The following is a 22,941-nucleotide window of genomic DNA, read 5'->3' as shown; positions in this document are numbered from 1 at the left end:
CACTGACCTAAAAATTATCTTCCTTGAGTGATTAAAATGTGAAATGGTTGAAAAGTAGGCTTCAGAGGAGAAGCATTGGGATTTCTTTCTAAATAGTGATGTAGGTGTTGAGATGTTAAAGCTTGAGAGATAAATTCACTTCTAAAGGAGAGTTGCTGTCCATTCATTTAATATATCATTCTAGAACATGTGGCTGGGTTTTTTCCCCCACTTTTCCCTTCTTCCTAACTCTTAAGTACAAAAATAAGTAGCAATTAAAATAAGAGTAAATTAAAATAAAAAATCAAAAGATTAAAATCCCCTTCACAATATTTTAATCTGGCAGTGTGTGGGTTCTTAAGAATAGCTCATAAAGGGGGCACCTGGGTGGCTTAGTCAGTTGAGCGTCCGACTTCGGCTCAGGTCATGATTTCACAGTTCATGAGTTCGAGGCTCACACCCGGCTCACTGCTGTCACCCTGTCAGTACAGAGCTCGCTTCTGATCCTCTATCCCTTTCTCTCTGCCTCTCCCCCACTTGCACTCTCCCAAAAATAAATAAATATTAAAAAAAAAAAAAGAGAATAGCTCAGAAGGAACGTTTTTCTTTCTTTCTTTCTTTCTTTCTTTCTTTCTTTCTTTCTTTCTTTCTTTCTTTCTTTCTTTCTTTCTTTCTTTCAAGTTTGTTTATTTTTGAGAGCGAGAGCAAGCACATGCGCTTTCAGCTCAAAGCCCAGTGCTGGTTTCTGTCTCACAAACCATGAGATCATGTCCTGAGCTGAAATCAGGAGTCCAGTGCTTAACCAGCTGAGCCACCCAGGCACCCACAGCAATATTTCTAAGATGGAAACACCATCAGAACTACCCCTCCCCCTGCCCCCAAAATACACCTCCAAAATAAATTTACTTCTGATCTTAACTGTTGTGAGGTAGGAGATTAATTTATGATTACATTATAGAAGAAGCAAAGACTTTGTTAAATAGTATATGTAGACATTTTATATTAATGCCAGATCTGTTCAATGTGATGCTGGAAAGACAAGGATTATTTTTTGTAGTACATAAAGTAAAGAGGTATGGTTTAATATAACCAAATAGTATTTGTGAATTTTTAAAGTAATCACATAGTCTTTTTATAATTAAAGTGCTTGATAAAGGCAATTTTATTGGCCTTGAGGTAATTGTGTATTACCTGCCTGTTATTTGATAACACAAATTTCAAGATCCTTCTATTTAGACGTAACATCTCCCGTTGATGATACAATTTAAACATCATGTTGTAGTGTTATGTATTGAGGTTGAAAAAAGAAAAATAAACACATGTATATATATTTAACAGTCTACTCTCTGCCTCCTTGCAGTTGGTACCAGTGCTCCCATCCATGCTAGGGATCGGCCCTTATCCTTTCTGTGCTTTGTACAGTTTTCTCCTGCTAACAAGCTTTATTCCCTGCCTTCCTGGGACCCATTCCAGAATTAAACCATCCTGTGTATAAAACCTGCACATACCAACCCCTAGCAATTACTTGCCTCTCTGCCACAGGAAGCATTAGAAGCTGTGTTTTGTACCAACTTACTTAGTTCAGTTGATTTGCCATAAGTTTCACATCTTTGTATTTCTGTTGTGATTTAAAAAAAATAACATTACTTAAATTTTATGTTGATTATATCCATTATCTACTATCTCTCAGAAATTACAAATTGGGAGTTCTGAAGTTTTAAAACCAGGGTTTCAAAAATCCATACCGTTCTTCATATAAAGTATATTTGTTTTGGGTCAAAAATAGTAGAGACTCTTGTAATCATTTTGATGAATATCAGAGACTCAACTCTTGACTTTTCTAGGTTTTCCCAATAAAGTGCCTGTTTCAGTTTTCCTTTTTCTTTTCTGCTTGTAGTGGACATTTGGGAGCAATAAAAATAAGAAGAAAGGAAAGGCCAGAAAAATAGAGAAGAAAGGAACCATGAAGAAACAAGCCAACAAAACTGCTTCCTCAGGCAGTTCGGATAAAGACAGTTCTGCTGAGAGTTCAGCCCCTGAGGAAGGTGAGCCAAGCAGCCCAGACCTGGGGGTGAACCCCCACTCTTGCCAGGTTGAAGCTACAGAGTCAGAAATGGGGGGGAAGGGGCCTGCATTACAGCATCGCCCCTGCCTTTTTTTTTTTTTTTTTAAAGTTTATTTATTTTTGAGACAGAGAGAGACAGAGCATGAATGGGGAAGGGTCAGAGAGAGAGGGAGACACAGAATCTGAAGCAGGCTCCAGGCTCTGAGCTGTCAGCACAGAGCCCGACGCAGGGCTCAAACTCCCAGACCACAAGATCATGACCTGAGCCAAAGTCAGATGCTTAACCGACTGAGCCACCCAGGCACCCCTCATCACCCCTGTCTTTATTGCAGTGGTCCATAACCTTTTCAGTGGTCATGGATCCTTTGAGAATCTGAATGAAGCAAGGAAAACAGATACAATTCCAAAGGGTTAGTGAGACTCCTGAAGCCCATCCAGGAAACCTATGAGGACTTCCTGCATTAGAGTCTCAACCCACTTTACCCTGAGTGTATTCCCCTTTCTAATGTTTTTTTATTTTTGAGAGACAGAGACAGAGCAGAGCGGGAGAGGGCATAAAGAATGGGAGACACAGAATCCGAAGCAGGCTCCAGGCTCTGAGCTGTCTGCACAGAGCCCAATGCGGGGCTTGAACCCACAGACAGCGGGATCATGGCCTGAGCTGAAGTCAGACACAACCGACTGAGCCTCCCAGGCGCCCCTTTCATTTCTTTTCCTTTACACATGCATAGTCTGGCCAGGGAGGAAAATCCCTGAACCAGATACAAACTCTGTTTGAAAAAAAAAAAAAAAAAAATGTTCTTGAGGCACCTGGGTGGCTCAGTTGGTTGAGTGTCCTACTTCAGCTCAGGTCATGGTCTCACAGTCCATGAGTTCAAGCCCTGCGTCGGGTTCTGTGCTGATAGCTTAGAGCCTGGAGCCTGCTTCAGATTCTGTCTCCCTCTCTCTCTGCCCCTCCCCTGCTTTCTCTCTCTTTTTCTCTAAAAAATAAATAAAGATTAAAAAAAATTTTTTTTAATGTTCTTGTTTTGAAATCAAGTCCAGAATTTTTGCTAATACTAGAATGAAAGTGAACTTGTTCCAAGACTAGAATGATAAACTTTACATTTCTTTTAAGAAATAACATGTATGTACAAACTGGCTTGTATAGAATTAGTCCAACCTGGTTTTAAGCACATGCCTGTGAAGGTTTGCTCAAATTGAGTCAAGCAGAGTTCTTATTAAATTGCTGGTTTAACTTTATACTCATTTGTAATGTATACTGCCTTTTTCCATCACCGCTTATCCTGTCAAGATCCAGTTTCATTGGGAATTCACCAGTCAGTGTCATGACTCATTAAAACACTGAATTTTTTTTAATGCTAACTAATAGATGTAGAAGAAATGATAGATCACTGTGTTTCAACTATCATGGTAACAATTGCTTTACTTAAGAATTGTGAGTATTAAAACCACTGGATGAAAGTTTGTTGGAGAACAAGCTGTTTACACAGTCTCAAAGTATCTTCTTAACTTCAAAGGAGAAAAGGGTGCCTTTACAAAGGAAAAAATCTGGGGGATACTACCTAACCAAGTAATCCAAATTACTACCACTACTATTAGAACAAACATATGTCAGGTGCTTCCTGATGAAATATTTTAAAAAGATACTTTAAAAATCACTTATGGATTATTGCCAAAAATTCGTAACCTGAATAGTTTGTTGTTGAAACCAGCCAGCCCAAGTTGGAGAACATTTGACAACAGAATCCATTTAAATTTGAATTAGTTAAAAATTAAATAAAATTTAAAATTGAGTTTTTCAATTAGTTGTACTAGCCATATTTCAATTGGTCAGTAGCCACACGTGGCTTCTGTTCAGATAGACAGTATTTTCGTTATCACCTCACAGAATTTTCTTAGATAGTTCAGGCTTATACTCTTCAAAAATTCAATGGCATATGAGGCACCTGTCTGGCTCAGTTGGTAGAGCATGTGAGTCTTGATCTTGGGGTCATGAGTTCAAGATCCACATTGAGTGTAGAGCTCACTTTATTGAAAGGCGGGGAGCGGTGATGGGGCGCCTGGGTGGCTCAGTTGGTTAAACGTCCGACTTCAGCTCGGGTCATGATCTCGCAGTCCGTGAGTTCGAGCCCCGCGTCGGGCTCTGTGCTGACAGCTCAGAGCCTGGAGCTTGTTTCAGATTCTGTGTCTCCCTCTCTCTCTGACCCTCCCCTGTTCGTGCTCTGTCTCTCTCTGTCTCAAAAATAAAAATAAACGTTAAAAAAAATTTTATTAAAAAAAAAAAGAAAGCGGGGTGATAGTGATTATCAACACTGGGTTGCGGCAGGGGGAGGTCCTCTGTGCGGCCCTAGTCTTCTGTAGCATAACTTAATCTTGCGTTTTGGCCTTGTAGGTGAAGTGTCAGACTCTGATAGCAACAGCTCCTCCTCCAGTTCAGATTCAGACTCTTCTTCAGAAGATGAAGAGTTCCATGATGGCTATGGAGAAGACCTCATGGGTGATGAGGAAGACAGGGCCCGTCTGGAGCAGATGACAGAGAAGGAGCGAGAGCAAGAACTGTTCAACCGCATAGAGAAGAGGGAGGTGTTGAAAAAAAGGTAAGGTTGTGACTTCTTAATGATAAAATAATTCTCCAAAATTCACATTTGCCACCCATCATCCCAGGATTCAAGACTTAGAACTTCTTATGATTTCTGAGTTACATATCTGACCATCTTTTCAGCCTGGTTTATGTATTTTTTTTTAAAGTCTCAAACATTAAATTGCTTTTTGATAGTCAAAAGCTGCTTCGTTGTTTTCTGAATTACTTTTGCCTTATTTAAATGGTAAAAGTTCTTCCTTATCTCATAACAGAATCTCACAGTAAAAATAAACATGCTTTGGGGCGCCTGGCTGTCTCAGTCAGTGGAGCATGTGACTCTTGATCTCGGGGTTGTGAGTTCAAGCCCCATGTTGGGTGTAGAGATTACTTAAAAAAAATTTTTTTTAATAAATAAATAAACGTGCTTTTTGTCTCTAGAGATAAAATTGTCCTCAGAAGTAGGAACCTTTTCTGCCTACTTAATGTCATGAAAGAAAAACAGAATTTGTTCTGATAGCAGTTAGTTCCATTTCATCTGGGAGCCTGGGTTCCCTTGTGGAGACCATATTAAGTATAGTAAGTTATCCTAAGCAAGAATGTTTGGCTTTCAGTCAGCTGCAAGTAATAGACATTTGTTTTGAGTATAAATGCTTCTGAGGTTACCTGTTTGGGAACAAACAGGACAGAAGAAACTGCTGGAATTGCCCAGATGGTTAGGGATGACTTAAAGTTTGTATTTCTTTACTGTAGAGAGCAGAGGTCTTCTATAAGGCCATCAAAGCCCTATATTAAAATCACAAAGTAACTCGAGAGTAAGGGGTGGCTTATCTCCACTTGGTTTTTATATTTTTCACCTTATATGAATGAGGCAATTGACTGAGTCAGTGCCTTTTTTTAGTGACTAGAGGAAATGTTTACAGAAATGATAAATAAGATGGAAGCTCAGAGCCATACACAGAAAATTGAGATTTTTTTTTTTTGTAGTTCATTTGTTTAGCTATATGACAGTGCAGTGGTGTAACTCAGTAACTTTCTCCTTTTCTCTTAATAAGTCTTTATGTGGATCTCATTTAATCTTAATAACGATCTTTATATGTAAACACCTTTAGCATCCCATTTTATAACCAACAGCACCAGTAGTGAGATCCTATGTTCAGTAATGAGATCCTTGTTAGGTTCTTCACCTATTGTAGGGCTGCCTCTTTTAAAAATTTTTTGTTTAAGGGTGTGTAGGTAGCATAAAAGGCTCTGTGCTGACAGCAGGGAGCCCGAGTGTGGGGCTTGAACTCATAAACCGTGAGACAATGACCCAAGCCAAACTCGGACGCTCAACGGACTGAACCACCCAGGCACCCCAAGAGTCTTAGAGTTTTAGATCATTGATCCGTTTTTAGATCATTTTTTTATGTGTTGTGAGGTAGGCATCCAGTTTTATTCTTTGGCATCTAGGCATCCAGTTAGTCTCAATACCACTTGAAGAGACTCTTCCTTTCCACAGTCTTGACACACTTTTCAAAAATCAGTCCTTACATATATAGGTTTATTTGTTACCTCTCAGTTCTTTTTATCTCTATGTCTGTCTTATATGGTTTTGTTTACTGTAGCCATAGCCGTGTGGTCCATTTTTAACTTGAGAAGTGTGAGTCCTCCAACTTTGCTTTTCTTTTTCAAAATTGTTTTGGCTATGTGGGGCCCTTTGCATTTCCATATGAAATATGTAATATCAGCTTGTCCGTTTCTGCAAAAGTGAAAAAAGCAGTTGGGATTTTTACAGTTGGGAAATTGTGTTGAATCTGTATATATATCAAATTTGGAAATGTTGCCATCCTAACAATATTAACTCTTTCCATGAACCTGGTATCTTTCTACTTATTTTGGTATTCTTTAATTTCTTTAAACACTGTTTTACAGTTTTTGGTGTAGAAGGCTAGCACTTGTTAAGTTTATTCCTAAATGTTGTATTCTTTTGGATGCTATTATAAATTGAATTGTTTTCTTTGTTTCATTTTCAGATTGCTCCTTGTAATATATAGAAATACAGTTAATTATTGTATATTGATCTTTCCCTTCCAAACTTGCTGAGATCATTTGTTAGTTTTTAGTAGATTCCTTTAGGTTTTCTATACATAAGATCATGTAATCTGCAAAAAAAGATAAATTTGGGGGCTTCTGGGTGGCTCAGTTGGTTAACGGTCCAATTTCAGCTTAGGTCATGATCTCACAGTTTGTGAGTTTCAGCCCTGAGTCAGGCTCTGTGCTGACAGCTGCGAGCCTGGAACCTGCTTTGGATTCTCTGTCACTCTGTCTCTCTGCCCCTCCCCTGCTTACACTTTCTCCCTCTCTCTCCCTCTCTATCTCTCTCTCTCTCTCAAAAATAAATATTAAGACATTAAAATTAATTTTTAAAAATAAATTTTGTTTCTTCCTTTCTAATATGAATTCCTTTTATTTTTCTTGTCCTCCTGTATCATGTTGAGGAGGAAGAGTGAGAGCATCCTTGTCTTATTCCTGATCTATGGTGGAAAGCATTCAGTGTTTCATCATTAAGTGTTATATTACCTGTGGGTTTCTCATAGATGGCTTTTGTCCATTTGAAGAAGTTTCCTTCTATTCCTAGTTTGTTGAGAGTTTTTATCAAGACAGGTTGTTGGATTTTGTCAAAAATTTTTTCTGGGTCTGTTGAGATAGTTGCGAGATTTTTGTGCTTTATTAATAATCGATATATTACAATGATTGATTTTCTTATGTTGAATCAACCTTGCATACCTGGGATAAATCCCACTTGTTCATGGTATATCATCCTTTTTATAAGTTGCTGGGTTTCATTTTCTGCTGTTTTGTTGAGTTTTATGTCAGTATTCATAAGAGATATTAAGCTATACTCTTCTTTTTATGTCATTGTCTCATTTTGGTGTCAGGGTAATACTGGCCTCACAGAATGATTTGAGAAGTGTTTCCTCTTATTTTTTTTTTTTTGAAAGAGTTCGTGAAGAATTGGTGTTAATTCTTTTTTAAATGTTTAGGAGGATTCTTCAGGGAAACCATGTGGGCTTTTCTTTGTGGGAAGTTTTAAAATTACTATTTCAATCTCTTATTACAGATCAGTCTAGATTTTTCTGTTTGTTTCTTGAATCAGTTTTGATGGTTTTTGGCTTTCTAGAGATTTTTCCCATTCCATCCAGATTACCTACTGTTGCCATACAGTTGTTCATAGTGTTCCCTTATGGTATCTTTTTTATTTCTGTATGGTTGATGGTGTTGTCTCTTGTTTCGTACCTGATTTTGGTAATTTGAATCTTCTGTCGTTTTATCTGAGCCAATTTAGATAAAGGTTTATCAGTTTTGTTGATCTTTTCAAATAGCCAACTTCTGGTTTCATTGATTATCTCTTTTGTACTCCAATTCCATGTTTCATTAATTCCTGCCATAATCTTTATTAATTCTTTTTTTCTGCCTGGTTTACATTTAGTTTGCTCTTCTTTTTCCACTCTGTTAAGGTACAGGTTAAGTTACTGATTTGAAATCTTTCCCCTCCTCCTCCTCCTCCTCCTCCTCGTTCTCCTCCTCCTCCTCGTTCTCCTCCTCCTCCTCGTTCTCCTCCTCCTCCTCGTTCTCCTCCTCCTCCTCGTTCTCCTCCTCCTCCTCGTTCTCCTCCTCCTCCTCCTCCTCGTTCTCCTCCTCCTCCTCCTCCTCGTTCTCCTCCTCCTCCTCCTCCTCGTTCTCCTCCTCCTCCTCCTCCTCGTTCTCCTCCTCCTCCTCCTCGTTCTCCTCCTCCTCCTCCTCGTTCTCCTCCTCCTCCTCCTCGTTCTCCTCCTCCTCGTTCTCCTCCTCCTCCTCGTTCTCCTCCTCCTCCTCGTTCTCCTCCTCCTCCTCGTTCTCCTCCTCCTCCTCGTTCTCCTCCTCCTCCTCGTTCTCCTCCTCCTCCTCGTTCTCCTCCTCCTCCTCGTTCTCCTCCTCCTCCTCGTTCTCCTCCTCCTCCTCGTTCTCCTCCTCCTCCTCGTTCTCCTCCTCCTCCTCGTTCTCCTCCTCCTCCTCGTTCTCCTCCTCCTCCTCGTTCTCCTCCTCCTCCTCGTTCTCCTCCTCCTCCTCCTCCTCCTCCTCCTCCTCCTCGTTCTCCTCCTCCTCCTCGTTCTCCTCCTCCTCCTCGTTCTCCTCCTCCTCCTCCTCGTTCTCCTCCTCCTCCTCATCCTCATCCTCTTTCTCCTCCTCCTCTTCTTCCTCTTCAAGTAAGCTCTATACCCAACATGGGGCTTGAACTCACAACCCTGAGGTCAGGAGTCACGTGCTCTACCAATTGAGCCAGCCGGCCACCATCTTCTTTTTTTATTATTTTTATTTTTTATTTATTTATTTTTTTTTAATTTTTTTTTAACGTTTTTTATTTATTTTTGAGACAAAGCGAGACAGAGCATGAATGGGGGAGGGGCAGAGAGAGAGGGAGACACAGAATCAGAAACAGGCTCCAGGCTCTGATCCATCAGCCCAGAGCCTGACGCGGGGCTCGAACTCACGGACCGCGAGATCGTGACCTGGCTGAAGTCGGACGCTTAACCGACTGCGCCACCCAGGCGCCCGCGCCCCCCTTTTTTAAGGTTTATTTATTTTTGAGATAGAGAGACAGATACAATCCCAAGCTGCGTTCTGCACTGTCAGCACAGAACGCAATGTGGGGCCTCGAACTCACGAACTGTGACAACCAGACCTGAGCCAAAATAAGGGGGCTGACACTCAACCAAATGAGCCACCTAAGCACCCCTTGCTTTTGTTTTTGTTTAAAGATTTTATTTTTAAGTAATCTCCATACTCAACATAGGGCTTGAACTTACAACCCGGAGATCAAGAGTCTCACGCTCTACTGACTGGGCCAGACAGGCATCCCAAGAATGGTGTTTTTAAGACACAGCCTTTTCCTGAACACCTTTAAAATTTGACAGTGGCTCTCTGTGGTTTCATTCTGTTTCCAATAGGACATCATTACACTTATCCAGAAATCAACTGTTATGTGAAGGTTGAAGAAGAGCTATGTGTTACCAACAGGATACAACAGTATCCTAAATATTTTCTCTGATTTTAAGTCTATTCCAACTTAATGCTTTCAACTATGTTTGGTGTACTTAGGTTCAATATTTTTAATGTACTTATGAGGAACATTGGAGTTTTCTTGCAGGAAACCAAAAGTTTAACTCCTTCCCCCTAGGTAGTTCCTTTCTCGTATCTAATAGAAATCGGTTTTTGTGACTATTTGATTGCCATCTAAAAACCAAATACCTTTTAACCAGATTTGAAATCAGGAAAAAACTAAAAACAGCCAAAAAGAAAGAAAAGAAAGAAAAAAAGAAAAAACAAGAAGAGGAGCAGGAAAAGAAAAAGCTGACACAGATTCAAGAATCTCAGGTAGGAAATTCAGTGGTTCTTGCTTACCCAAAAAATAAACCTCTGCTTTGAGTGTGTGTGTATGTAAAAGATGGTTTTATTTTTTTTTTAATGGTTTTATATAAATCAGCCTAGTTCAATTAGTGCAAAACTTGTCTTCATCTTATAGGTTCATTAATCTCTGGACATACCATTTCACCATTAGCTGTGCTGTTCAATTCCTCAGGAATTGTTTACTCAAGTCTGCGTTTAAAAAAGGAACTCACTGCTGGGTGGGCATCCCTTAAGGGAAAGTTGATAAACGTCCTGTCCCAGGTAGCCAGATTGGTTATGATGTTCACTCAGGTGTCATCCTGGATTTGGTAATAAATGTAGCTGTGAAAATTAGTCGTCTCTACATTCATCACAAAAAGCTTTGTTGACAGCGTCAAAAAAAATATTAGCTGTGATCTCGGGCGTCCTTCCAGAAAGTGTTTATTCCTATAATTCTTAGGTTTTCTGATTGTCGAGCAGGTAAGACGGGGGCTGATTTTACTGCTCTATTCTCTTTTTCCACTAGGGGATGCTCTCTCCCCTTAAACAAGCTTCAGTTTCTAGAGCCAGTATAGATTCACATTGGAAAATGGAATGATTAATCGTTAGGTGTAGAGAATGTTGTCATTAGCTATTAATAAAAAGAGCCATCCTACATATTTTTCCCTTCCCAGGTAACATCCCACAACAAGGAACGGCGTTCCAAACGGGATGAGAAACTAGATAAGAAATCTCAAGCCATGGAAGAACTAAAAGCAGAGCGAGAAAAACGAAAGAACAGAACAGGTCAGTGGGGAAAATGTTGTAATGGCTACTTTGTGTCTCTCATTGTATGATTTGACTTTTTGGTGCCCATTTTTATGTCTCCCCCTTTTAGGACACCCCCCCTTTTTAGCTTTTTTTTTTTTTTTTTTTTTTTTTAATTTGAGAGAGAGAGAAAGAACCAGAGGGGAGGGATAGAGAGAGGAGGACAGAAGATCCCAAGCAGAATCCCACTGACAACAGAGAGCTCAATGCTGGGCTCGAATTCACAAACCATGAAGTCAGGACCTGAGCGGGAGTCGGACACTTAACCGACTAAGCCACCCAGGTGCCCCCCATGTTAGCTTTTTATTATGGAAAATGCTGAACACATACAGAGAATAGTATAATGAACCTCCATGAACCCATCATCCAGCTTCAACAATCAACTCATCACCAATCTTGTTAAATCTATACTCCCCTCTTTTATTGGGTTATTTTGAAGTAAATCACAGCATCATTGTATTTCACCCATAAATATTTCCATATGTGGCTTTAAAAGATAAAGACTCTTGTTTTAAGCATACTACAATATCCTTATCACATGTAAAAAATAGTAACAGTGACTCTCAGTATTCTCAATTATCTAGTCAGTGTTCAAATTTCTCAGTTGTTGTATCATTAATACAAATTTGGTTGTTTGAATCAGGATCTTAAACAAAATCCACACATTGTGATTTGTGAATATGTCCCTGAAGTCACTTAATCTGTGTAGATTTTCCTATACATCTCTTTTTTTCCCCCTTGCAGCCTATTTTGAAGAAACTAGGTCATTTGTTCTATAGTTTCTCAGATGCTGGGTGCATCCCATCGGTGGTATTAAATGCATTGCTCTAATCTCTTGAATTTCCTGTAATTTCTAGTTAGAAAACTGGACAAATTCAGACTTGCTCTGTTTCTGTTTTTGTTTTTTGGGGGAAGGCTAAGTTTTAGGTGGTGCTACATTCTTCCATCAGGAGACACATAATATCTGATTGTCTCTCATTTTATGATATTACCAGCTCTATCACTTAGCTTTTACCACAATAATGTGAAATGAAAGACTATTCCAAACTCGTAAGTACTCATTTGCTCCTGCTCATGCATCTGCAGTTCAGCAGAGGGTTGCCTGATGTACAAGTTAGCCTGGATTGTCTCCAGGCTGCAGGTTGGGACCAGGTCTGTTATACCTATCTGTTTTTCCTCTGACCTCGGGCACATTTTTCTCATGATGATGATACCTAGGGCACATTCTTCTCATGGTGATGGCAGAAGTGTAATAGGGGCAGGCAGAAACATGAGATGCTTCTTAAGACCTTAGACTTGGAATTGGCAGGCACAGTGTCAGGTGTGTGCGTGTTTTATTGGCCAAAGCATGTCACATGACCAGGCCCATCATTAATGGCTAGGAGGACTATCAAGACATATGGCAAAGGACATGGGTACAGAGAAGGGTGAAGAATTGGAAATAGTCGTACATTCTTTCCCCAGAGCCACTGATAATCATTACCTAGCTGTTTTAATACATTATGAGTTACAAAATAATGATATTCTGATCTGTTATTCTTTCTTCATTTATTGTCTTCTTTCTTCACTTACCTCTGTAAACTTCTCATCAGCTCTTTAGTTATCATCAGGAACATTTTGTATAGGAAAGGCAGAATAAATGGTTGATTTTTCTCCCCCTTTATTTACTAGTTTTCAACAGATTGAGATAGTACCTCAGCAACTTCCAGAGGTGACCAACGAGGTTTGTTTGCTTATTTTGAATATCCTTGTGAACTAATGGATTTAAACATACTTTTGTGTATTTTAATCCATTGCAATTATTATGTATTCTCAAATTGTCCCATCTTAGGGGCATCTGGGTGGCTCAGTAGGCTGAGCGTCCGACTCTTGATTTCAGCTAAGATCATGATCCCAGGGTTGTGGAATCAAGCCCCCCGTCGGGCTCCATGCTCAGCATAAGATTCTCTCTCTGTCTGTCTCTCTGTCTCCCTCTCCCCTCCCCTCCCCTCCCCTCCCCTCCCCTCCCCTCCCCTCTCCTCTCCTCTCCTCTCCTCTCCTCTCCTCTCCTCTCCTCTCCTCTCCTCTCCTCTCCTCTCCTCTCCTCTCTTCTCCTCTCCCTCCTCTCCCCCACTCATGCTCCTCATGAGTGCTCCTGCTACTGGATTGGTGGTGATTTCTAAGCCTTGTCAGTACACAGAGGTTGGATCTTTTTTAAAAGATAAATTTTATCCTTGTGAGCTTCATACTGATAAGTCCATTTCAGAATCAGAAAGCAGAAGTTTGTTTTGTTTTGTTTTGTTTTGTTTATAACTGTGTTATTGAGATAGAACAAAGGTGGTATACTGTTTACTCATTTAAAGTGTACCAGGCAGTGGCTTTTAGTATATTCACAGAGCTGTGCAATAAAACTCCATAAACTTTACAATGTTTCATTACCCCAAAAAGAGACCTCGTATCCTTTAGCCATCACCACCCCCCAGACCTATCACTCCCCAGTCTTAGTCAACCTCTAATTGGCTTTCTGTCTCTGTAGAGTTGCCTATTGTGGACATTTCATATAATTAGAATCCTATGACATACAGTCTTTTGTGTCTGGCTTTTTTCACTTGGCATAATTTTTTCCAGATTTATTCATGTTGTAATATACATTGATTCATTAATGAATATATGCATTTTGTTTATCCATTCACCTGTTGATGAACATTTGGGTTCTTTCCACTTTTTGACTATTAAGGATAATGCTTCTGTAAGCACTTGAGTATAAGTCATTGGGTAGACATATGTTTTCATTTCTCTTGGGTATTTACTTACGAGTAGAATTGTTGAAGCATATGGTAGCTCTGTGTTTGAGAAACTGCCAGACTCTTTTCCAAAGAGGCTTCACCATTTTGCATTCCCACCAGCAATGTATAAAGGTTCTACTTTTTCCACATCTTTACCAGGACTTGATTGTCTTTCTGAATATAAGCCATCTTAGTGGGTATACAGTGGTACTTCAGGGGCACCCGGGTGGCTCAGTCAGCTAAGCGTCTGATTTCAGCTCCGGTCATAATGTCGATGTTTGTGAGTTCGAGCTCCACGTCAGGCTCTGTGCTGACAGCTCATAGCCTGGAGCCTGCTTTGAATTCTGTGTCTCCCTCTCTCACTGCCCCTCCCCAGCTCGCTCTCTCTCTCTTCCTCTCAAAAATAAATAAACATTAAAAAAATTTCTTGGGGGTGCCTGTGTGGCTCAGTTGGTTGAGCATCTGACTTTGGCTCAGGTCATGATCTCACAACTTGTGAGTTCAAGCCCCGTGTCAGGCGTGGAGCCTGCTTCGGATTCTGTGTCTCCCTCTCTCTCTGCCCCTTCCCCACTCGCATTTAGTCTCTCTGTCTCTCAAAAATAAATAAAACAAAAAATTTTTTTTTAATTTTTTTAATAAAAATAAAAAATAAAGTGGTGTTTCATGTGGTTTTGATTTGCATTTTCGTAATGATTAGTGCTTTTGAGCATCTTTTCATGCACTTATTGACCATTAAGGTATCTTTTTTTTTTTTTTTCAACGTTTATTTATTTTTTGGGACAGAGAGAGACAGAGCATGAACGGGGGAGGGGCAGAGAGAGAGGGAGACACAGAATCGGAAACAGGCTCCAGGCTCTGAGCCATCAGCCCAGAGCCTGATGCGGGGCTCGAACTCACGGACCGCGAGATCATGACCTGGCTGAAGTCGGCCACTTAACTGACTGCGCCACCCAGGCGCCCCTAGGGTATCTTTTTTTGATAAAGTATCTGTTCAAGTCCTTTATCCATTTTTTGTTTCATTTTGTTTAGAGCATGGGCATGGGGGAGAGGCAAAGAGAATCCCAAGCAGGGTCCATGCCCAGGGCTCCATCTCACAACCTGTGAGATCATGACCTGAGCCAAAAACAAGAGATAGATGCTTAACCCACTGAGCCACCCAGGCACCCTTTTTGCCCATTTTTTAATCACGTTCTTAGTTTTTTGTTGTAAGTTTTTCAAATGTTTTGAATATTAATCTCTTATCAGATGTATGATTTGCAAATATTTTCTTCCATTCTTTAGGTTTCTTTTCACTCTTTTTTTTTAAAAAATTTTTTTAATGTTTATTTATTTTTGAGACAGAGACAGAGCATGAATGGGGGAGGGTCAGAGAGAGAGGGAGACACAGAATCCGAAGCAGGCTCCAGGCTCAGCTGTCAGCACAGAGCCCGACACAGGGCTCGAACTCAAGGACCGTGAGATCATGACCTGAGCCGAAGTTGGACACTTAACCGACTGAGCCACCCAGGCGCCCCAGTTTCTTTTTATTCTTGATGGTATCTTTAAGTGGATACAGTTTTTAATTTTGATGAAGTATAATTTATCTTAAATTTTTTTCTTTTGTTGCTTGTGTTTTTGGTGTCATATCTAAGAAATCATTGCCAAATCCAAGGTCATGAAGCTTTCTTTCCCCTATGCTTTCTTCTAAGTTTTATAGTTTTAGTTCTTACATTTACCTTTGATTCACATATGGTGTAAAGTAAGGATCTAACTTCATTTTCTTTTCTTTCTGTTTTGTTTTTTTTGTTTTGGTTTTTTGGTTTTTTGGTTTTTTTGCACATGGTATATCCAATTTTCCCACCACCACTTTTCAAAAAGTATCAACCCCATTCAGTGGTTTTGACACCCTTGTCGTAAATCACTTGACCGTATATGCAAGGTTTTCTTTCTGGGCTATTGCATTGATCTATATGTCTGTCTTTTGAATGCATGTTAAAGTTACCTGTTACAGTTCCATATTTGTGTGATTGTGCTATCAGTTGAATACTGTATTTCATTTTGCTCGTGATATGTAGAGGTAACTTTTTATTATTTTGTTCCATGATTACATGAAATACAAGGTTCTAGGGGCACCTATCTGGCTCAGTCGTAGAGCATGGCTCTTGATCTCAGGGTTGTGAGTTCATGCTCCATGTTGGGTGTAGAGCTTACTTTAGGGGCGCCTGGGTGGCGCAGTCGGTTAAGTGTCCGACTTCAGCCAGGTCACGATCTCGCAGTCCGGGAGTTCGAGCCCCGCGTCGGGCTCTGGGCTGATGGCTCAGAGCCTGGAGCCTGTTTCTAATTCTGTGTCTCCCTCTCTCTCTGCCCCTCCCCCGTTCATGCTCTGTCTCTGTCCCAAAAATAAATAAACGTTTAAAAAAAAAAAATTAAAAAAAAAAAAAAGTGGGAGGTGCCTGGGTGGCTCAGTTGGTTGAGCGTCCTACTCTTGATTTCTCCTCAGGTCATGATCCCAGGGTCATGGGATTGAGTCCCACTTCGGACTCCACACTAAGTATGGAGCCTGCTTAAGATTCTCTCTCTCTCCCTCTGTCCCACTTCCCACTCACGTGCATGCTATCTCTCTAAAAAAATTTTGAAAGAAGGAAAGAAATACAAGGTTCCAAATCAAAGCCTCAAAGTTACTAAACAAGGTATATTCAAAGAAGTTTAACATCTATACCTTTCTGTTTCACCCTTGGCCTCCCTTCTGTAACAGACAGCCACTTAAAAAAATTTTTTTACATTCTTCCTTTTTTTTTTTTTTTGAAATAAAAGAACACAGATTCACCTTCCATCTTAATGGTAGCTCACCATACATACTTTCCTCTACCTTGCTGTTTTCACTTAACTATAGATCTTAGAGGTTATTCCTTAGTTTTTATGTCACACGTGTGTTTGGTAGACTCCCTGTTTTGTTTTGTTTTGTTTTGTTTTGTTTTGTTTTGTTTTTGAAAGTTCTTTTCCTTCTGTTTCAGGTCACTTTTCTTTTTTTCATGTTTTAATGATTTTTTGAGAGAGTGAGTACAAGCGGGGGAGGGGCAGAGAGAGGGAGAGAGAGGAGGACAGAGCATCCTCAGCAGGCCCAGAGCCCAACTTGGGGCTCAAACTCACAAAATGTGAGATCGTGACCTGAACTGAAGTCAGATACTCAACCGACTGAGCCACCCAGGTGCCCTGTTTTGCTTTTTTCAAGTTTTATTTCAGTAATCTCTGCACCCAACATGGGGCTCAAACTAATGACCCTGAGAACAAGAGTCTCATGCTCCTCTGACTGAGCCAGCCAGGCACCCCTAGACTACCTATTTTTATAAATAGAATTTTATTGGAAAGCAGCAGTGCCCTTTTCATAATTGTTTCATAATTGTTTGTAGCTGCTTTTTTTTTTTTTAATGTTTGTTTATTTTTGAGAGAGAGTGTGCAAACGAGGGAGGGGCAGAGAGAGGAGATAGAAAGAAGACTTGAAGCAGGCTCTGGGCTGACAACAGTGAGCCCAGTGCAGGGCTGTAACTCAAACCATGAGATCACGACCTGAGCTGAAGTTGGCGCTCAACTGACTGAACCACCCAGGCACTCCGTCTATAGCTGGTTTTTATCTACAGCTGCAAAGTTGAGTAGTTGAAATAGTGACCACATGAAGCACAAACCTAAAGTATCTACTGTCTGCCCCTCCAAAAAATATTTTCTGACTCAGGATTTAGTGTGATGGCTTGTTCCTTTTTTATAGCTGCATAGTGGTCCATTTGGGTGGCCGTACTAGAGGTGATTCAGCCATTCCCCTGTGCAGACGCTTGGGTTGTTACAAAAGACCACTTTAAATTGAAAGTAAAGTTTTTCTCCAAGACCCTCTAAAGACATCATAAAATTTTTCCCCATCTTTCTTGCCCATCTTTAGGTGTCTTGAGTGTAATAACAGACACCTGTGCATAGAGTTGGTGATGCTTTCTGCCCACTTAGCAACAAGCATCCAGCCCCTTTTTTTGTCTGTTGAGGCTTGTGCCTGAATGATTTAACTCTAGTTTAACTCGCCTCTGTATATAACCCAAGTAATGACAGTGCAATCCACAGAGGACAGGGCTCCATGTCCCAGTTCTTTTTCAGGTATGAAAGATGTTTCAGTTTCTTATTGAGAGAACATGGGTAAACATTTCCCCTTTGATTTTAGCCGAGCTCCTCGCTAAAAAACAGCCATTAAAAACCAGTGAGGTGTACTCTGATGATGAGGAAGAGGAAGAGGATGACAAGTCCAGTGAAAAGTCAGACCGCTCATCCAGAACGTCGTCATCTGATGAAGAAGAGGAGTAAGCTGTGTATATTTTGGTCTAGTAGTCAGGATTCGGTGGGTTCTTTGGGAAGAAGCTTAGTGTAGTTTCCAAAATCGTCTTGTTTGGATGGTGAACTTTGATTTGGTTTAGCACCTTCAATTGCAGAGCTGAGTTCCCCAAAAAATATGCTCCTGCCTTTGGCTCTTAGCTAACTGCACCCCTGGACATTTTGTCTGGGCCTGGCAGGTAGGAACTGACTTCATGTCATCCTCAGACCGTCTTGGAGCTTCCATTTATTTTCTTACTCTGATAGATTATCTGGGATGACCACGTCATTGAAGACAGTTCACAGTACCATTAGGAACAGGATTCTGTTACCACTCTTTCCTGTTGCTTCATTTATTTCTTCGGTGGTTAATCACATGTACTTTGGTCAAGTCAAGTCTTAGGAAACTGGTAGTATTTATGTATCTTGATCTGTTTTTATGAGGAACACTTTTCTCAGTGTCCTTTATTCCTCACAGGAAAGAAGAGATCCCTCCCAAATCACAACCCGTCTCCTTACCCGAGGAATTGAATCGGGTTCGATTATCACGGCATAAGCTGGAACGTTGGTGTCACATGCCCTTCTTTGCTAAAACTGTCACAGGATGTTTTGTACGGATTGGCATTGGAAACCACAACAGCAAACCAGTTTACCGGGTTGGTGTTTCTTTCCTGGACAATTATCCGTGTTTTAAATATAATGATTCTCAACTGGAATAGGAGCTGCTGAATGACACAGATCTGTCACTTTTCTGCCACCATTTGATGGGAAAATAGACTCTAATTGAGACGCCCATAGAATAATGACAGTCTGAGGTGACCAGAGATCCTGAATGAACTATAGACAGTCTTTGGAGCCCAAAGGTTGGGGGGGGGGGGGGGTTTGGACTTAGAATAATTTTATTTCCCTTCCATATAAAAGCAAGAAGGGAAACAGCAAGAAGGGAGTATTCATTGGTTGTTACATAATCTGGAAGCTTTGTTCATTTGAAAAATAAATAAATGAAAAATTTCCATGTTACATACCAAGAGACTTCTGAAACAGAATTATATTGAGGTTTAAAAACAAAAACACAAAAAAACCACCCTCTGACCTAATAGAGGTGGTTTTGTGAGTTCTGGCACTGCTTCTGTGATCTGGATGGCTGGAACATAGCTGTTTGATGTTTTTTCTTTTTGTTTTTGTTTGTTTTATCCTGGGTTGTATGGTTTTAATATGTGTTTACCTCCTTCTGTGAGGACCAGCAGCCATGCCACATCCCGGAAAGCTTGACAAACAGAAACTGACCTCCATGGTCTTCATGTTTGATTGATAACACTGACCTCTGAAATCCCAAGTGTATCCCCTTAGTAAGGGAGGACTGGGTCAGAGGGGAAGCTCCTAATGGGCCCTGCCAGGCTAACCACCTCCTCTCCTGGCGCTCACTCACTCTGTGCGTGGGGCGCCTGGTGCTTGGCCATCTGGGTTGTAAACCTGAGGAAGGTGCCCAGAACGTCTGGCAGCTGTGGGCTCCTCTTAGTGCAGGGTCACTCTTTGTAGTTAGGTCAGGAGAGCCAGAGAGAGTGGTGTGGAGAGCTCTGAAAGAGTCTGTTTTTAACTGGTGTCTCTGTCCTTTCACTTAGGTGGCTGAGATCACGGGTGTTGTGGAAACCGCCAAGGTCTACCAGCTTGGTGGCACCAGAACAAACAAAGGGCTACAGCTACGGTAGGGGAGGTGCGGCGGCGGCAGCCTCAGCACAGGCACTGCCTGTTGGAGCTGTTGTTCTCTGCCAGTGTGACGTTTCTTGTTACAGTAAATTTCTGTTGTGCCCAGTGGGGACTTAGAGGGGAAACTTATATTCTGCCTTTGGCCGTAGGGAAAGGTAGGGTGTCTCCCTCTCACAGGGGAGATCCGGGACAAGACGTGGTGGGACGTAGAGAAGGAAAATGTCAAGCTCCCCTCATCCCAGAGCCCTGCAGGCATTTCCTTGGTGACCGTGGTCAGGAGGCTTGCTTCTATTTCTGGCTGTCACTAACCTCATCTTCTGACAAGTCAAGCCACCTTTCAGGACTTCGTGTCTCTTCAGTAACATATTTACTGAGTGCTTGCTATCCGCCACTGTTCTGGGCATCAGGATAGAGGCAGAAACAAAGTAGAAACATGAAAATCCCTGCCCTCTTAGAGCCTGAAAATTCTAGAGACCCTATATGAAAAGGAATAGAAGTAGTTTGCCAGGATCACTGAAAATAACGGATAATAGACCCAGCTGTAGCATGGCCTAATTTGGTCTCTGTGGTCTCCATTCTCTTCTCCTGGCGCTGTCATCTTTCTTGGTCTTCTTGAAAAGGGCCAGTTGGGGGGCACCTGAGCAGCTCAGTCGGTTAAGTATCGGACTTCAGCTGAGGTCATGATCTTAGAGTTTGTGAGTTCGAGCCCCGTGTCGGTCTCTGTGCTGTCAGCTCAGAGCCTGGAGCCTACTTCAGACTCTGTGTCTCCCTCTCTCTCTGCCTCTCCCCCACTCTCACTCTGTCTCTCTCTCTCTCAAAAAAAAAAAAAGTAAACATTAAAAAAAAAATTTTTTTTTAAAGCAGTTTCTTTCTAAGGAATGGAATTTCCTTGTCATTCAAATATCTACATAGTATTTCATATTCCCGCTGCCGGTTGATTGTAACATTTTATTATAAATGGACTTTTGAAGCACTAGCCAAGTCGTTTTGTTGTTGTTTTTTTTTCCAGTGGTAGCTGTGATTCTTTATCCTGGCTGCCCATTAAACAGCCTGGGAGGTATTGTTTGTTTAATTTCATTGCCTGGTTCCTACTCCCAGAGATTCTGATTCAGTTGAGCTAGAGTGATGCTTTGGCATTAGAGTTTTTAGATCTTCCTAGATGATTAGATGATTGGAATTTCTAGATCTTCCTAGATGATTCTAAAGGGCAGATAGGATTGAGAACCACAGAGGTAGGTGGTTCACAGTCTGGTAGGGTTGTTTTGCTGGTACTGCAGTTAACATACCCATTCTTGGAGATGCTTTCTCTTTTTTATGTAGGCATGGCAATGACCAACGAGTGTTCCGCCTAGAGTTTGTCTCAAACCAGGAATTCACTGAAAGTGAATTCATGAAGTGGAAAGAGGCGGTAAGTGGATAGATAGCACCTACCAATTTTTCATGAAGACCCTGAGAAAGTCTCTAAAATCCCTTAATAAGCTTTTATCATGTTTTGGTCTAGATGTTCTCTGCTGGCATGCAGTTGCCCACTCTAGATGAAATCAATAAGAAGGAATTGTCTATTAAAGAAGCTCTTAATTATAAATTCAATGATCAGGACATTGAAGAGGTAAGAAACCTGGTACCCCAGAGATTGGAGGTTCAGTAAGAACCAGTGTTAGAGAAGATCATGACTTTCTTTTCTTTCCCTATATCTTGATATGTTTAACTCTGCATAAGGATTGCATAAGGATGAGAGAATATTGATATTACTACTTTATTTATAATTCATTAAGATTTTCTCTATACGCTCTCATTTGAAATCCTAGAGTAAAGACGTGTATTTAGAGTTCAAGGATCTGTATTCTGCTAGGCTTGGTCCTTCATGAGTTTCCTTTCTCCAAAACATTTTGGTAAAATTCTTTGATCTCTGTTCTCTTGGACAGTGGCTAGCCTTACAGTACCAGGTCCCTGGGCTGCTGCTGTTTATTGGTGCATGTTCCTTCAGACTGTCCCAGAAGAATCTCCGTGACCCTGGAAGCAGCATAGTATCCCTTGGAATGAACTCGCTTTCTCTCTCTGGGGCATGACACTGCTGTAGGAAGAGCAGCCCCCTCTTAACTAGCTGCTTGCCTCCAAAATGGGCTCATTTAGCCTGTCTACAAAACTAGTTTAGGAATACCTCACTGCTGGTATCTCCTCTCTGGTACAGATTGTAAAAGAGAAAGAAAGGTTCAGAAAAGCTCCACCCAACTATGCTATGAAGAAGACTCAGCTGCTAAAGGAAAAGGTGAGGACTTGCATTTGAACCTCTTTCCTCATCCTGAAAGGTGTAGAAATAAGACTTGTTCATCCTCTGCTAAGTTAGTGGTGGCAGGATTGGGGGGAAATGCTGGGCTCCAGCATAAGCAACACAGGGCTTTCCAGGCAGTGAGGTAGCATCCCTTGGCCATTTTCCTTTCTATAAATTGAAATTGATTGTGTCTGTTCTGTTCCCCTTACTTTCTAGAAAGTCCCTTTAGTTTCGTGTGTAATAAGACAGAACCCAGGGTAATATCAGCACTGGGTCTGAACAAATGATACTGCCAAACCCAGCTGAGGTGGGTGGCTTTCCATTCTTCACATCACGATGGGGTGAGCCTTGTTAGGGTGAGTCAGCCCCATGGGGCCTGGGTTCCAAGGTTAATGTTAGATATCGCTGCAACCGGGGGCCCAGAGCCAGATAGCTATATGACAAGGTGTTACTACTGTAATAAGAATTATACCTTGCATTTGTAAAGTTTGTTTTCAGCGTTCTTTCATATCTCCTGTCATTTGTTCACTGCGTGAGATGTCTTGCCTGTGCTGAAAGTAAGGGGATACTTGTTACAGAGCCAGTCATAGCCAAAAACTCACACTTCTCTCTTGTGCAGGCCATGGCTGAGGACCTGGGGGATCAGGACAAGGCCAAACAAATCCAAGACCAGCTGAATGAGCTAGAGGAACGGGCAGAGGCCCTGGACCGCCAGCGGACCAAGAACATATCTGCCATCAGGTGTGTTACAGATCTGTTTTGGTTGGGCTCCTATCCCGGACCCACAGACCTTGCCACAGTTATCAGGTGAGCCCGTGGCCTTGCACACGCTGTGCTTGCACTGGCTGGATGAGGCTCCGGGGTCAGGGGTCAGGGCTCAGTGGTTCCCTCCCTCCTTCCCCAACCGACTGACTCACCCTTTTACTCACCCACAGTTACATCAACCAGCGGAACCGGGAGTGGAACATCGTAGAGTCTGAGAAGGCCCTTGTGGTGAGTAAACAACTTTATTTGGATCACTGAAGACCAT

The 22,941-nt window shown here is 41.3% G+C and overlaps 1 protein-coding gene across 1 annotated transcript in view; it reads left to right on the top strand.

Annotated features, from left to right (window-relative positions):
• Positions 1–22,941, top strand: part of RTF1 (RTF1 homolog, Paf1/RNA polymerase II complex component) — a 51,035-nt gene that overhangs the window by 23,553 nt on the left and 4,541 nt on the right. The window contains exons 3-14 of the mRNA XM_023255476.2: positions 1,877–2,024; positions 4,440–4,644; positions 9,908–10,022; positions 10,709–10,820; positions 17,787–17,922; positions 18,411–18,588; positions 19,555–19,637; positions 20,960–21,047; positions 21,141–21,248; positions 21,831–21,908; positions 22,531–22,652; positions 22,847–22,904. Of these exons, the coding sequence (XP_023111244.1) occupies positions 1,877–2,024; positions 4,440–4,644; positions 9,908–10,022; positions 10,709–10,820; positions 17,787–17,922; positions 18,411–18,588; positions 19,555–19,637; positions 20,960–21,047; positions 21,141–21,248; positions 21,831–21,908; positions 22,531–22,652; positions 22,847–22,904 (1,431 nt within the window). The remainder of the gene's footprint in view (positions 1–1,876; positions 2,025–4,439; positions 4,645–9,907; positions 10,023–10,708; positions 10,821–17,786; positions 17,923–18,410; positions 18,589–19,554; positions 19,638–20,959; positions 21,048–21,140; positions 21,249–21,830; positions 21,909–22,530; positions 22,653–22,846; positions 22,905–22,941) is intronic.

Source organism: Felis catus, chromosome B3, assembly GCF_018350175.1.
Source record: "Felis catus isolate Fca126 chromosome B3, F.catus_Fca126_mat1.0, whole genome shotgun sequence".
NCBI classification, from domain to species: domain Eukaryota; kingdom Metazoa; phylum Chordata; class Mammalia; order Carnivora; family Felidae; genus Felis; species Felis catus.
Note: the sequence above shows the minus strand (reverse complement) of the source record. Positions and strands in the feature narration are given on the sequence as shown.